At 39.7% G+C, this 12,892-nt stretch overlaps 1 protein-coding gene across 2 annotated transcripts in view; it reads left to right on the plus strand.

Annotated features, from left to right (window-relative positions):
• RYR2 (ryanodine receptor 2) overlaps positions 1-12,892 on the plus strand; it is a 699,456-nt gene that overhangs the window by 265,464 nt on the left and 421,100 nt on the right. For both annotated transcript variants that reach the window (XM_043544343.1, XM_043544344.1), the window contains 2 exons: positions 6,982-7,081; positions 10,916-11,012. In XM_043544343.1, coding sequence (XP_043400278.1) covers positions 6,982-7,081; positions 10,916-11,012 — 197 coding nt within the window. The remainder of the gene's footprint in view (positions 1-6,981; positions 7,082-10,915; positions 11,013-12,892) is intronic.

Consider the following 12,892-nt stretch of genomic DNA (forward strand, 5'->3'; position numbering starts at 1 on the left):
TGTTTGAAGGCAGAATATTTCCAGACACTGCTACTGGTGTGGTGGCCCCCTGAACCCTTTTCTCTCCTTCAGTGCAGCAGTGGCTTTAATAGCTGCAGTATAATCTTTAACATACACTTCTCAAGTTGCACCAGAAAGGAAGCCTTTTTTGCTACTTGGGAAGGGCTGAGAAATTTAAAGAGCACATAATTATCAGCTACCACTAGATGAGATATCAGCACTGACATGGCTTAGCTGTAAGGAAGCCTCCAGCAGGCTTTTTGTTTTCTTCGTATTTTGGTCTGTGCACACCAGCACATTCTTCAGTACAGAAACATTAAGTACATTTAAGTATGTTTTTCCTTGAGTGAAGGAAATGTGTGGATTGAAATATATTGTCTGTTTCCAGAGTGCACTCTGTATTTCTCTCGTGTCAGCATTTGTGCATGCCTTGAGTGCTGAATTTAAAATAAAATGAGCTAGTCATTTGGAGCTATTGTTTTCTGGATGTAATTGTGATACTAGAGGCATGGCTTGAAGGTTGTTGCAGAGATTCCTTCTCATGTTTAAGCATTCCAGTAAATCAGAATGCACAAGATTCTGCAGTGAACACCAATGAACAGAGCTGTGATTGTGAGAGATTGTTTTCCTTTAGGCCAATATATATTATGTTAAATGAGGCTACAAATTATTGGAGAACCTGCTGTGCTAGAGGAGATTTCAGTTTTTCAGAAATCATAGATAGGCTGCAGAGTTTACATATATTTATAAAATATTGTGCTTTCCTTTGATTTAAACACTATGACTGATTAACAGCTGTTTTTGGGTCTGATTCCTTTCCTGTTAGAGGGGGTGCAGCTAGCAACTAAGGTTGCCTGATGCTGTCCATTACAAGACACTGTTTTCAGTTGCTGCTTAGTTTGCCAAAGAATTTGGGCTGAAATTTTCCGTGATGGGTGTCTGCCTCAGTCTGATTTTTTTTTTTTTTAAATTTCAGTGAAAATGGTTCAGCTGTTTCTCAGAATGAGGTTAGGGCAAAAGTATGTAGTTTTGCCCATCTTGAAAAAGGTCCTACAACTAGTTCACTGTAAGGATGTACCTTCTGCCATCTCTGCGAAAATCAGCCCAAATGTATCCAAATTATCAGCCCCTGAAAATGTTTTCACATATTCAGTAGAGACATCTTAAAGTCTGACTGATTCATTTTCCAAAGATTTGTCTGTACTGAGCATGCTTCATTCTGAAGCTGCAAGGGCTGAGCAGAACTTCACCTGCATTTGCTCCACCTGTCTCGTGGGAGCAGGGGCTGTGGTGCCAGGTGCAGGAACTGAGAGCTGGGAGACTCTCTCTCTTCCGCTGTCATTGTCTCCCTGATGGCTCTCAGGCAGCAAGGAGAAAACATCCCTCAGCGGAGTGATGAGGGAATTGCAATGTGGGAGACTGGGACAAAGGTGGACAGGAGAGTGGGACAAGAAGCCGAGGAGGGTGGGTGGTGAGGGGGGGCTGGGATGAAATGGTGTCGTCGGGGGTATTGGACCCTGGAGAGAAATAGGGAGGGTGGAGAAACTGGGACAAGGACAGCCTGGAGGACATGGGGCAGGAAAGGGACAGACTAGTGGAAGAGCGTGGGTTTTCCTCAGAACCTGGAATAGAATTTAGGAATCCTAAGTTCAACATTCCTCTCCTGTTTGCCCATAACTGTAAAACCCACTGGCAAAATGTATGCCTCTTCTTCCTGTAGTGGCAGTCCATACAGCGGTGACAACCTGCTACTGCTCTGTTACTTGTTATGTCAAGTGGCAGAGGCCTCTGCTATGCATCTAAAGCTTCTAACCCTGATGATCAGTGTGGGAGTCAGTATGGTTCCATAGGGTGGAATTTCTGAGGGTTTTTTTCAGTTTGCTTTTTTAAAAACAGCATGATATAATCTTTAATTACATGGTCACATTCTGTTTTTTTTCACTGGACCATTCAGTGCACTCAGTGGATGGTGCTAACGGGGTGAGTCAAGTTGGATAGTTAATGAGGCTGTTGTCTGTAGGATCTGTGTTTCATTTGTTAAGAAGTTGAAAGGTGTGCAGTGAATGAGGCAGGGTACTGCAAGAAGATAAAAGGTTTCATAGGTAAGGCAGTTGAATGCTTCCCAGGAGAACTGGATTCTCTCTCTGCCACACATTTCCTATGTGATACTGGGCAAGTCACTTAAATGAAATTTTTCACAGGTGGCCACTAAACATACGTTGCTAATTTTCTGGGTACCCAACTTGAGATACCTTTGGTCTGCAGAAGTTCTAAGCAATGGCAGCTGCGAATGAAGTCAATGGGAGATGAGCGGTGAAATAAAATGCTATAAAATACTAGGTTCTCTGAAAAATCAGACCATATTCATGTGTTTGTACAGTGCTTACCACAGTGGGGTTCTGGTCCATGACTACGGCTCCTAGCAGTGGCAGATTAGCCAATGGGCCCACAGGGCCTGTGCTCAGGAGCCCTGGCCAATTGGGGGGGGTCCCAGAAAAATGGGCATTGCGCTCCCAGCAGACAAGTGCCGGGGTGGGGCAAACCCCATGCCCTAACAATGCTGCACTCCCTGGCAGCAGTGCTGGGTGGGTGGAGCGGGAGAAGTGGCAACCCGGTCCCGTGCAGAAGCGTGGGGCAGCAGGGGAAGCTGCGGGCCTGCGATTGGAGGAGCTCTGGCTCTGTGGTGCAGCTGCGGTCCCAGGGCCCTCGCAGTGGAGACAGAACTTCTCCGGTCTTGGGCTGCAGTAGGGCGGGGGGAGAAAGGAGCAAACGGGGGACACAGTTGGGGGGGACAGAATGGGGTGGAATGGGGAGGGGCCGTTGGGGAAAGGGGCAGAATGATGTGCAGTTGTGGCAGGCTACAGGCGGAAGAGGTGGAATGGGGGCAAGCCTGCAGGTGGAAGGTATGCTGAGGGCCCCCCCCCCGGACTTGCTCTGGCCCACGAAACAGTAATCCACCTCTGACTCCTAGGCACCACGGTAATACAGATTAATAATAATAATAATGAATAGCCTCTGTGCTTCAGTCGCCCATCTCTAAAATGGAAATAATTATTCCATCTTTCCTCGCAGGGGTGTTGGAAAGATAAATTCATTAATGTTGGTGAAGCATTCAGGTGATTCAGTGATGAGCAGTATAGAAAAGCCCATAAAGAAATTAATAATTCTGTATTCAGAGCAGGATTTGAATAGTGCACAGTATGCCAGACATGGAGCCACGCGCTGAACAATGAAGAGAAAACAAAATATAAAGTACCTGCTCATTCAGTGAGAACAAACCATCCTATGCACTGAATGAGGCAGGTGTCCTGTGGAAAAAGCATAACTAGGAGATATCATTCTATTCACATTAATGCTTGTTACCTGATTCATCTCAATGAGCTGGGAGCTCAGTGGGCAGATTTGCAATGCTTGTATTATGTCATAGCAGAAAGATATGCACTCAGAGAGACCAAGCAGGAAACAGAAAGATGGGATGACATACCACCATTATGCTGTTGGTAGTTGACATTCTATTATTTTAGTGATTACCTGTTGCAGACTGTCTCCCAGCCATCTGAATGTATGTCAGATATAATAAAAAAAAATGGAAGTACCATGTTAAAGTCACTGGTGTCAAGAATCTGCCATTGCTCCTCAGGTCTGATCTAGGTAATGTAGTTTAGGATTTTCTAAAGCACCCATTACTTTGGTTACTGTTACAGTCCAATAATTTAAAATACACTTCTGATAACTGTCTAAATGTTATTATATGTGAACAGTTGTTAATTTGGTAAAGTAAATAATAATAATTAAAAATCAAAGTTCTTATTTACCAGACAGTTCTCAGTAGCTTCTCTGTAGTCTTTACAGTACATCAGAAGTCCCCAAATACCTATTAATGGAACTGATTCTGACAATGTAGGGTGCTGGCTTTGTAGGATTATTGCAAGTTACATCTTTTAATAGTAGAATGTCTGAGACAACAAAATATATCTTCACACTACTTAGAAAAACAGCAAAACCAGATAAGACAACAGATTTAAAAGATAGCCACGTGATGGTTGCTGATTGGGCACATAAAGAACTGAAACTTAGAAGGAGGGTTATCAAGGATCTACAACCTATCCTGAAGGACGACCCATCACTCTCACAAATCTTGGGAGACAGGCCAGTCCTTGCCTACAGACAGCCCCCCAACCTGAAGCAAATACTCACCAGCAACCACACACCACACAACAGAACCACTAACCTAGGAACCTATCCTTGCAACAAAGCCCGTTGCCAACTGTGTCCACATATCTATTCAGGGGACACCATCATAGGGCCTAATCACATCAGCCACAATATCAGAGGCTCCTTCACCTGCGCATCTACCAATGTGATATATGCCATCATGTGCCAGCAATGCCCCTCTGCCATGTACATTGGTCAAACTGGACAGTCTCTACATAAAAGAATAAATGGACACAAATCAGATGTCAAGAATTATAACATTCATAAACCAGTCGGAGAACATTTCAGTCTCTCTGGTCACTCAATTACAGACTTAAAAGTCGCAATATTACAACAAAAAGACTTCAAAAACAGACTCCAACAAGAGACTGCTGAATTGGAATTAATTTGCAAACTGGATACAATTAACTTAGGCTTGAATAGAGACTGGGAGTGGATGGGTCATTACACAAAGTAAAACTATTTCCCCATGTTCATTTTTCCCCCTCCTCCATCCCCCACTCTTCCTCAGACGTTTCTGTTAACTGCTGGAGATGGCCCACCTTGATTATCACTACAAAAGGTTTTCTCCCCCCTCCCTCCCTGCTCTCCTGCTGGTAATAGCTCATCTTAAGTGATCACTCTCCTTACAGTGTGTATGATAACACCTGTTCTGTGTGTATATAAATCTCCTCACTGTATTTTCCACTGAATGCATCCGATGAAGTGAGCTGTAGCTCACGAAAGCTTATGCTCAAATAAATTGGTTAGTCTCTAAGGTGCAATTACCCCTTTTCTTTTTGTGAATACAGACTAACACGGCTGCTACTCTGAAACCTGAGAAGGAGGGAAGTGTATTAGGCACTCACTCCAAGATAGTAGAGAGTACATTAGCAAAACAGATTACTCATTAAAAAAAAAAGGGAGACATATGTAGGGACAAAATTAAAAAGGCCAAGGCATAAAATGAGATTAAACTAGCTAGAGACATAAAGGATAACAAGAAAATATTCTACAAATACATAAGAAACAAAAGGAAGACCAAGGATAGCATATGCCTGTTACTCAATATGGGGAAGGGAGCGGGAACAATGACAGAAAATGTGGAAATGGCAGAAGTGCTAAAAGGCTTCTTTGTTTTTGGATCTCACCAGAAAGGTTAGTAGAAACTGTTTTTTGTTCCAAAGCACCAAGAACCTTTATATTCTGCAGAATCACTTATATGACTTCCTTTCTAATGCAAATAGAGACTTGTTATGGGTTTAGTCTAGTGCTGCCTCCACTACTCCGTGGAAACAGTGACTAGGTATGTCATTATTCACTCAGTTGCTTCAGAGGGTATTTTCCTCCCTTTTCTGCCTACTTCTCCTCCACATATATATTTTCTCCTCTATAATGGCTCAATATAACCTACGGCACCTTAGAGACTAACCAATTTATTTGAGCATAAGCTTTCGTGAGCTACAGAAGTGAGCTGTAGCTCACGAAAGCTTATGCTCAAATAAATTGGTTAGTCTCTAAGGTGCCACAAGTACTCCTTTTCTTTTTGCGGATACAGACTAACACGGCTGTTAGTCTGAAACCTGTCAATATAACCTGGACCTTACTTGGATCAGGGAGAACCTGTATCTGCATCATACTTCTGCAGAGTAAACTTGGTGATTGGTGCAGCAGATATAGATTGGCATGGTGAATGCAGTTTAGACATACATTTAATTCATGAGATGGAAATCCTGACGCATATCTCCTCCCCCCTTCCCCAAGTGCATTGAGAAGCACGGAGGATGAATAAACCAGTGCCAAATTTAGAAAATCCATAATCTGCTCCCAGATTGAAATGAATAGGCAACCACTGAGGCTAAACACTCAGAAGAGATGTTAGTAGTGGTGAAAGAGGCAATGAATTGGCACCAGACTTTCTGCCTCCCTCTTAGGAAGAAGTCATAAACAATCTCTATTCTAGAATAGCCAACCTATAAATGATAACAAGTGTAAATTCCAGTGATGTTGTGTATTGAGTAGGGCTAAACCACCTTTCGTTTTCAGGTGTCAGAAAATCATCAGATGGATTCATGGTCCAGGATACTGCTAAATAAAATTACAAGGGACTTTTGAATATCTTGAAAAATAATTTTGGGAATATCAAAGGGGAAGTGATATAAAATATATATAAACCAGGGGCAGATTTCCATTTTGATAAGACTAATCTTTCCTACCCAAGATGTTTTCTCCTTGCTTTTAGTTAAGATCAGCTAACTTTATGGTAGACTTCGCCATTTCTGTGGTGTTTAGATGGATTATCTCTTTCTCTCTAATGTGGACTATACCTGGGGCACTCGCACCTCTACCACATCTAGCCTAGATTATTGTAATTCTCCCCTCATTGGATTTCTCTTGTAACTGCTATGTATAGGGTGTGGCTTCCCTGACCTGTTTGACCCTACATAAAAACCATAATGTTACAGGACAGGAGCAGATGCTTGTATGTTGTGAACTGAGGACCTAGATACATATTGCTGGGCTTCATATATAGAGATAAAATTTAATGAATCAGGATTGGATTATATAACAATTTTGGATGGGTCAGAGGATTTATTTTTCATTTGTAGCTACTGTACATGTGTCCCTGTGATAGAATGTACTGAATCTGTAAAGCTGGCCTGTGAAAGTCAATGGAGACTATTCCTGTGTGTGAATACTGAATGAATGTTTCCATGTGATTTAATTAAAATCTGATAGGAATTTTTAAAATCTGTAATAAATATCTAATTTCTCTCCTTTGTGTAGCATCTGTCTTATGGCAATGGTAGCTTACATGTTGATGCAGCCTTCCAGCAAACACTCTGGAGTGTAGCCCCAATCAGTTCAGGAAGTGAAGTAGCCCAAGGTAAGATTGACTTGATTTTAGTTATTAGAGTCCCCCGGACTGTGAATTAAATAACCCCCCTCAAAAAATCTGCCAATGATTAGTGTACTGTAGCAATGGGGTTTCCCTTGCATGAACATTTGATCTCACAAATGGATGTAAAAAATATGTTCCAAAAACAAAGAATAAAAACTGTGCTGAAGTGTATAATAATGATTTTCTACACACTTATTTCTGAGGAATGAAAAAAATGAACTAAATGTTTTTATCCTGAAGTCACATTTATGTTGAAAATAAATGATAGAGTACTTTACAGTCCAAATTTAAAATTACACTCTCATATCAATCTTAAGGTTGCAATATATATAGTGACCCCTATGTTTAGGTTACCAAACAATTTCTATATATGTGTTTAGCCCACACTGACACAGTGAGGCTGTTTGTCCACCTCTAATAGTTAGACCACATTTAGGGGATTATGAGTTTGCTACTGCTTCCAGCTAAGGGCCTTGTTCTTTAACTCAGGCAGCAGATGTTCATGCTTCTAAATCCAAAGGGCCTGGGTTCATTCCCTGCATCTGTCTTGAAGGGTGAGCCTAGGACTTGCTGGGCAAGGAGAATGGGACTGCTTGTGTGAGGAGAATGGAACTGGGACGGGCCATGAATGAGGAAGAGCCAGGACTGGGACAGGCTGTAGAATGGGTCTGTTATATTTAGGGTCTAGAAAGAATTTTTATTCAACTGTTGAAGTGAAATTTGGGCAAAGGATTCCTGAATTTCAACACCATGACACGTTAGTACATCTGTGGAAGGAGGCAGGGGAGAAAGAGGGATCCTTCTTACAAAATAATCTTTTATGGCAGAAAACTCAATAATTTGTAATTCTGTAGAAAGTTAATTTTGTCATTTACTTTTATAAATACTGTACTGACAGTCCTTTTAGCAAACTCACAAACATGCTTACTTTCCCAATCTACTGCAGGGTGTATTTTGTTTTTTAAAAATAAACAGAACAAAATAACACCCACCAGTTTAAATTTTTGTAACTGACGGATTTTTCTGGAAGGTATTTCTGTTGGTTTTGTTCTGATTTGATTAACACTGTCATTAACACCAATTATCTTCATTTTCCTTGTTCTGTGAGGGTAACAGAGCCATTTTACACATTCAGAGCTTGAATAAAATGGTGTCTGCCTACAGTGAATTGTTAGGCAATTATCAGTGCATAGTCTAGCATGACTGAAAAGTAGTAGCAGATGAGGTGTTCATACCCACAGATGATCATGTGAAAATGATGCCAGTTTTACATTTTTGTATCAGAGCATTTGATTGAAACTCAAGTCAATACAATTTTTCCTTTTTGCCTCTTTTATAGGTATAGGCATTTAACTACCTAATTTGACTTAATTTTTGGGAGCAGCATTTTCCCTTGCATAGGTGATCATCTGGGTAACGTCAGGAATAATTACTGTTAGTAGTGAAGACTTTATTACAGCAAAGCCTGCAATCACTACTGTAATTAAGTCTATGTCCTTTGTGAAGGCAGGGTGATCTTGAAGTTAAAGCACTGATTTTGTGTATGACCTTGGACAAATCACCTTGGTCTCTATGCGTTATTTTATCTATAATTAAAATATGGATAATTGTTATCCCAGAGTGCAAGGTGACATTCATTTAATTAGTGTCTATAAAATGCTTTGACATCGTTGAATGCAAACTGCAAAGTTATTGGTTCTAGGTGTACGTAATTCCAGAGAACACCTGTTCTGGATCAAAATTGTCCATTCTCTTAAAAAAAAAAACCCTGTTATAACTTTAGCTCTTTGTTTTACATTAGTTTGTAGAAACAAGAAGACATTTGTGTCAGATTTTTGAAACATTTCAGTAATATAACAATGGCTTTTATTTAAGTAAAAATGTAGATAAGTCCATTATGTGAAATAGGAATTTGTAGCCAACTTAAATGAATTTGTTACTTTGTAAAACTTGGTTGCTCTATTTTTCACAAACCTGTGTTAAGGAATCAGCAAACGTAAGCTGCTTAGTGGAAGTGGGTCTTTAACTACAAGTCAAACAAGACTGTACTGTAAATTGCATGGGGGCAGTTTACAAAGAGTTTCTTTGGGCAGTGTTTTGCCTTTTGAAGATGGGCACACGTCTGAATACACATATCTGTATTAACCCCAATATCGATCCATATTACAAAATTAAAATGTATCAGTTCAAAAGCTATCATATCAAAATCCTTTACCTACAAATCAAAAGTTCACTTTTGAAAACTCCCCAAATAAATTTGTACTATCTCAAAATAAAAGAGAAGAAAGCCAAATGCTAATCCAATATTGAATCATAAATGTAGGCACTGAATTTGCTCAAGAGCATATAGGGTTGAAAGGGTTTTTTCTTAATATATACTTAGATTTCAAATATTCATAAATGTGCTACTTTTAACATTTATATTTGAAATTCTGTACACTGTAATTGCTTTGCAATATGGCTAAAGTATCTATAGCAGTCACAGCCTTTCTTGTTATAAGATTATATAACTATTTCCTTTCTAGCATCCTATTTTCACATGTTCATAACTTTCTGAAATGAATACTTTTCAGGCTGAATTTTTTCCAGGCTTGTTTTGTACCTAAAGATAAATGCTTTTTCAAAAAGTTGAACAAAAGTATATCGAGAATAACACTTTTTGAGTATGAGGAGGGTGGGACATTCTCCCCCGCTCCTACTTTAAAAAAACAAAACAAAAATCAATTTTTTTCCTGTTAAGGAAAACGCTCCCATCACCTGCATCTACCTGTTCAGCTGTCTGTTGAATGAATGAATGAATGAATGAAAAACCTGGGAGAAAAACAAATGGGTTATGAACATATGAGTGCATCAAATACATATGAAGAATGGTTCGCAAAGGGGCAAATTGAGTCCCCAGTGCCTAGGCTGAGGATCTTGGCAGGACATTGGGAAGATCTGTGCAAGAGGAGGCGAGGAATTCACATACCCCTGTCACATAGTGGCGGTAGAACCTCTCTGTGGAGGCTACTCTGGTGTCCTGGAGCATGGCCATGCAAAGAGCTTGGCATTGCTGCGCTGGAGATGCCCGCACCCAGTCCTGCTCCCTCTCTCATGAAAGAGCAGGCACTAGTACCGCGCCCAGGGAGATAAAGGCAGGATTGGCTCTATAATGTGGCTAAATCTATTTCTATCCAAGGACAAAATATCTGATACAAAGATTTTATACCAATAGGATGCCAATGACAATTTTACTTTCCTGTTTGCTACTATAGTAAAACCAAGGCAATTAAGCCCTCAAATCATGTACAGATGCAGATCCTGATATAAATCCATACTAGCAAGGAGAAATTCAGGGTTAGGCACTGAATTTATTACATTTTGGCAACGCTAGTATAGCTTTTCAGGGTAATAAAATCTCATTGAATTGAATTGGAAATTGACTGAATCTCTGTCCTCTTAGCTCATCCTATTATAGGAAGGCATTGTGATGCTATCATAACATTCAGTCAGTTTTTAGTACCACATGCACAAAGAAAATGGGGTTGAAGGAAAAGGTTCTAATTTCCTGATGTTCTTACTTTTACTTTTGAGATTTAAGTGAGTTCATTAGGGATTTATTACTACTGTCTTCAATTTCACATGTGCTGTGTACCATGCACACTTGTGTGTGCTTGCAGGTCCCAGATCTGTATATGCATCCATGGTGTGGATATGGGGAACAATTGGAGACTGTTTTGAGGCCAGTCAGCAAGTGAGCTTTTAACAATGTTTGAACATGTTTTTTGTGGTTCAGCTCAGACCAATATACATGACTTTCTCTTCTTCCTTTCATTCAAGGATATCTGATAGGAGGTGATGTGCTGAGGCTATTGCATGGTCACATGGATGAATGCCTAACTGTTCCTTCAGGGGAACATGGAGAAGAACAGCGAAGGTAAGACTTGAAGCCTAAAACACATAGAGGAGTAACAAGCTTTATTGAATTAATTTTGACTGTCACTGATATTGCAATATTTCAGCATGTTGGACTGATACAGCCATCGCTTATCCTAAGGAGAGATCCCGTTGAGATTAACTCTTGCTATGAAACTTACAGCCTCCTCTGGAGTTCCCCTTTACAGTTTCATTAACCTTACTTCCTTTTCAGTTGCAAAAGAAATAAGCTCTATTGGAAGTGGACTTAATCTAGGAACATCAAGCAGGTGAACTGAAATCAGAAGAAAACGGAAACAAATTCAATTTAAATCACTTAGCAACTTTTAAATTAATGACTTGAGTCACCTTTTTGCTTGTGTCCTTAGCCGAAAACCAAATCTGGGAGCATAAATGCCAAGAAACCTTCACGCCCACTGTGCTAGCAACTGAGCTGTTGTGATGGACAGAATGGCAGGATTAACTATGTACTCTTCTTATGATTGATTTGATTCTTTAATGTCCACAAAGACCTGTAGGCAAACTTCATCATTTTTTTCACTACTGATCCATTCTGTAGCATACACACTACCTCAGGAGGTGATATAGCAAGATCTTACAAGCTGGGGGGCATAGTTATTTCTTTGATAGGAGCCTCTGAAGGAAATCTAGACTGCAGCTGGAATTTGTAATGGTGGTTCAGTGTGTGAGTCTGTCTTCTGAATCATTACATTTCACCACTACCTCAGCATGGTGATAAGGAACAGTATTTGGGGAGTTGCTGTGTCTCAGATGAGTAGTCAGATGGATGAGTCAAATGGGAGGTAAAATCAGAATTCTTTACTTTTGAGGTGCTATTGAACTATAAATTAATAGTATGGTCTGTCACTCCAAAATGTAGTTTTTATGTTGTATGAAAATGTGATTTTTCGCATTGATTTATCAGGACAGATTATTTCTTCAGTTGAATTAGCTGAATGATTATAGAAACTAGTACATGGAGGAGAAGATACTTTGTATATAACTCCTGAAATATTTTAATAATTGTTTGATTTCTAAGCAGTCAAAGTAAATTGTTATCTCAACACAGTAGATTGCTTTGTTTGTAACCTACCAGTTTGTTTGTAGGGTAGCCATTTTGCTAGATATGCCCCAGAGCTCCCTGGATTATGTTTTGCTTCATTCTTGCTTATAGCATTGCAGATTTAAGGTTTGTGCCTTGCATGTCTGCTTTTCTGGGTTCTCTCTCCTGCCTCTTAAACACAATAAATAAGTCAAAGATTTTTTTTAAAGAAAAGGGTGGCTGAAGGTAGGCTTCTGAGCTCATATTTAGGTGGCTAAATACTGGCTTGTGAGTCTAGTTTCAGGCACTATAGCAGGGCAGATAACTGGTTTTTTTTGGTTTGCTGGCAAGTTTGAAAAGTTGGGAAAAAAAGTGAAGTTGTAAAAAAAAAAAAACGGTTTACATAATCTATTAATGCAAGCAGAGGCGTTGTAGAGAGAAGCAGGCCAGGATAGGATATACACTTATACAGATGTGAAAAGCTGCTTAGATATAGGAAAATAGGAACAACATATAATCAAAAGAATTATTTTTCTCTTAGTGTTTCAAAAATATTTCTCCCCATATTCCTTGTGATTCACTGATTTCCATATTAGACTTGCTCATAAAACAAATCTTTTCCCTTCCAAGTTGTCTTCTAAGACAGCTAAAAGAAATTAGATAGCCCTTGCTGTATAAAACTTTTTTTTTTTTAGGCTAATGAAAAGAATTACAGTGGTCGCACTTAAGTTCGTTTCCCCCCGATATTACTAGTTCCAGTGGTATTCCCCATTTAAAGTTTATGGAATATCTCTTGAACCTTAGAATGGTTTCAAAATGGAGAAATTTTTTGAAGTGTG

The sequence above is a fragment of the Chelonia mydas genome, chromosome 3 (assembly GCF_015237465.2).
Source record: "Chelonia mydas isolate rCheMyd1 chromosome 3, rCheMyd1.pri.v2, whole genome shotgun sequence".
NCBI lineage: Eukaryota > Metazoa > Chordata > Testudines > Cheloniidae > Chelonia > Chelonia mydas.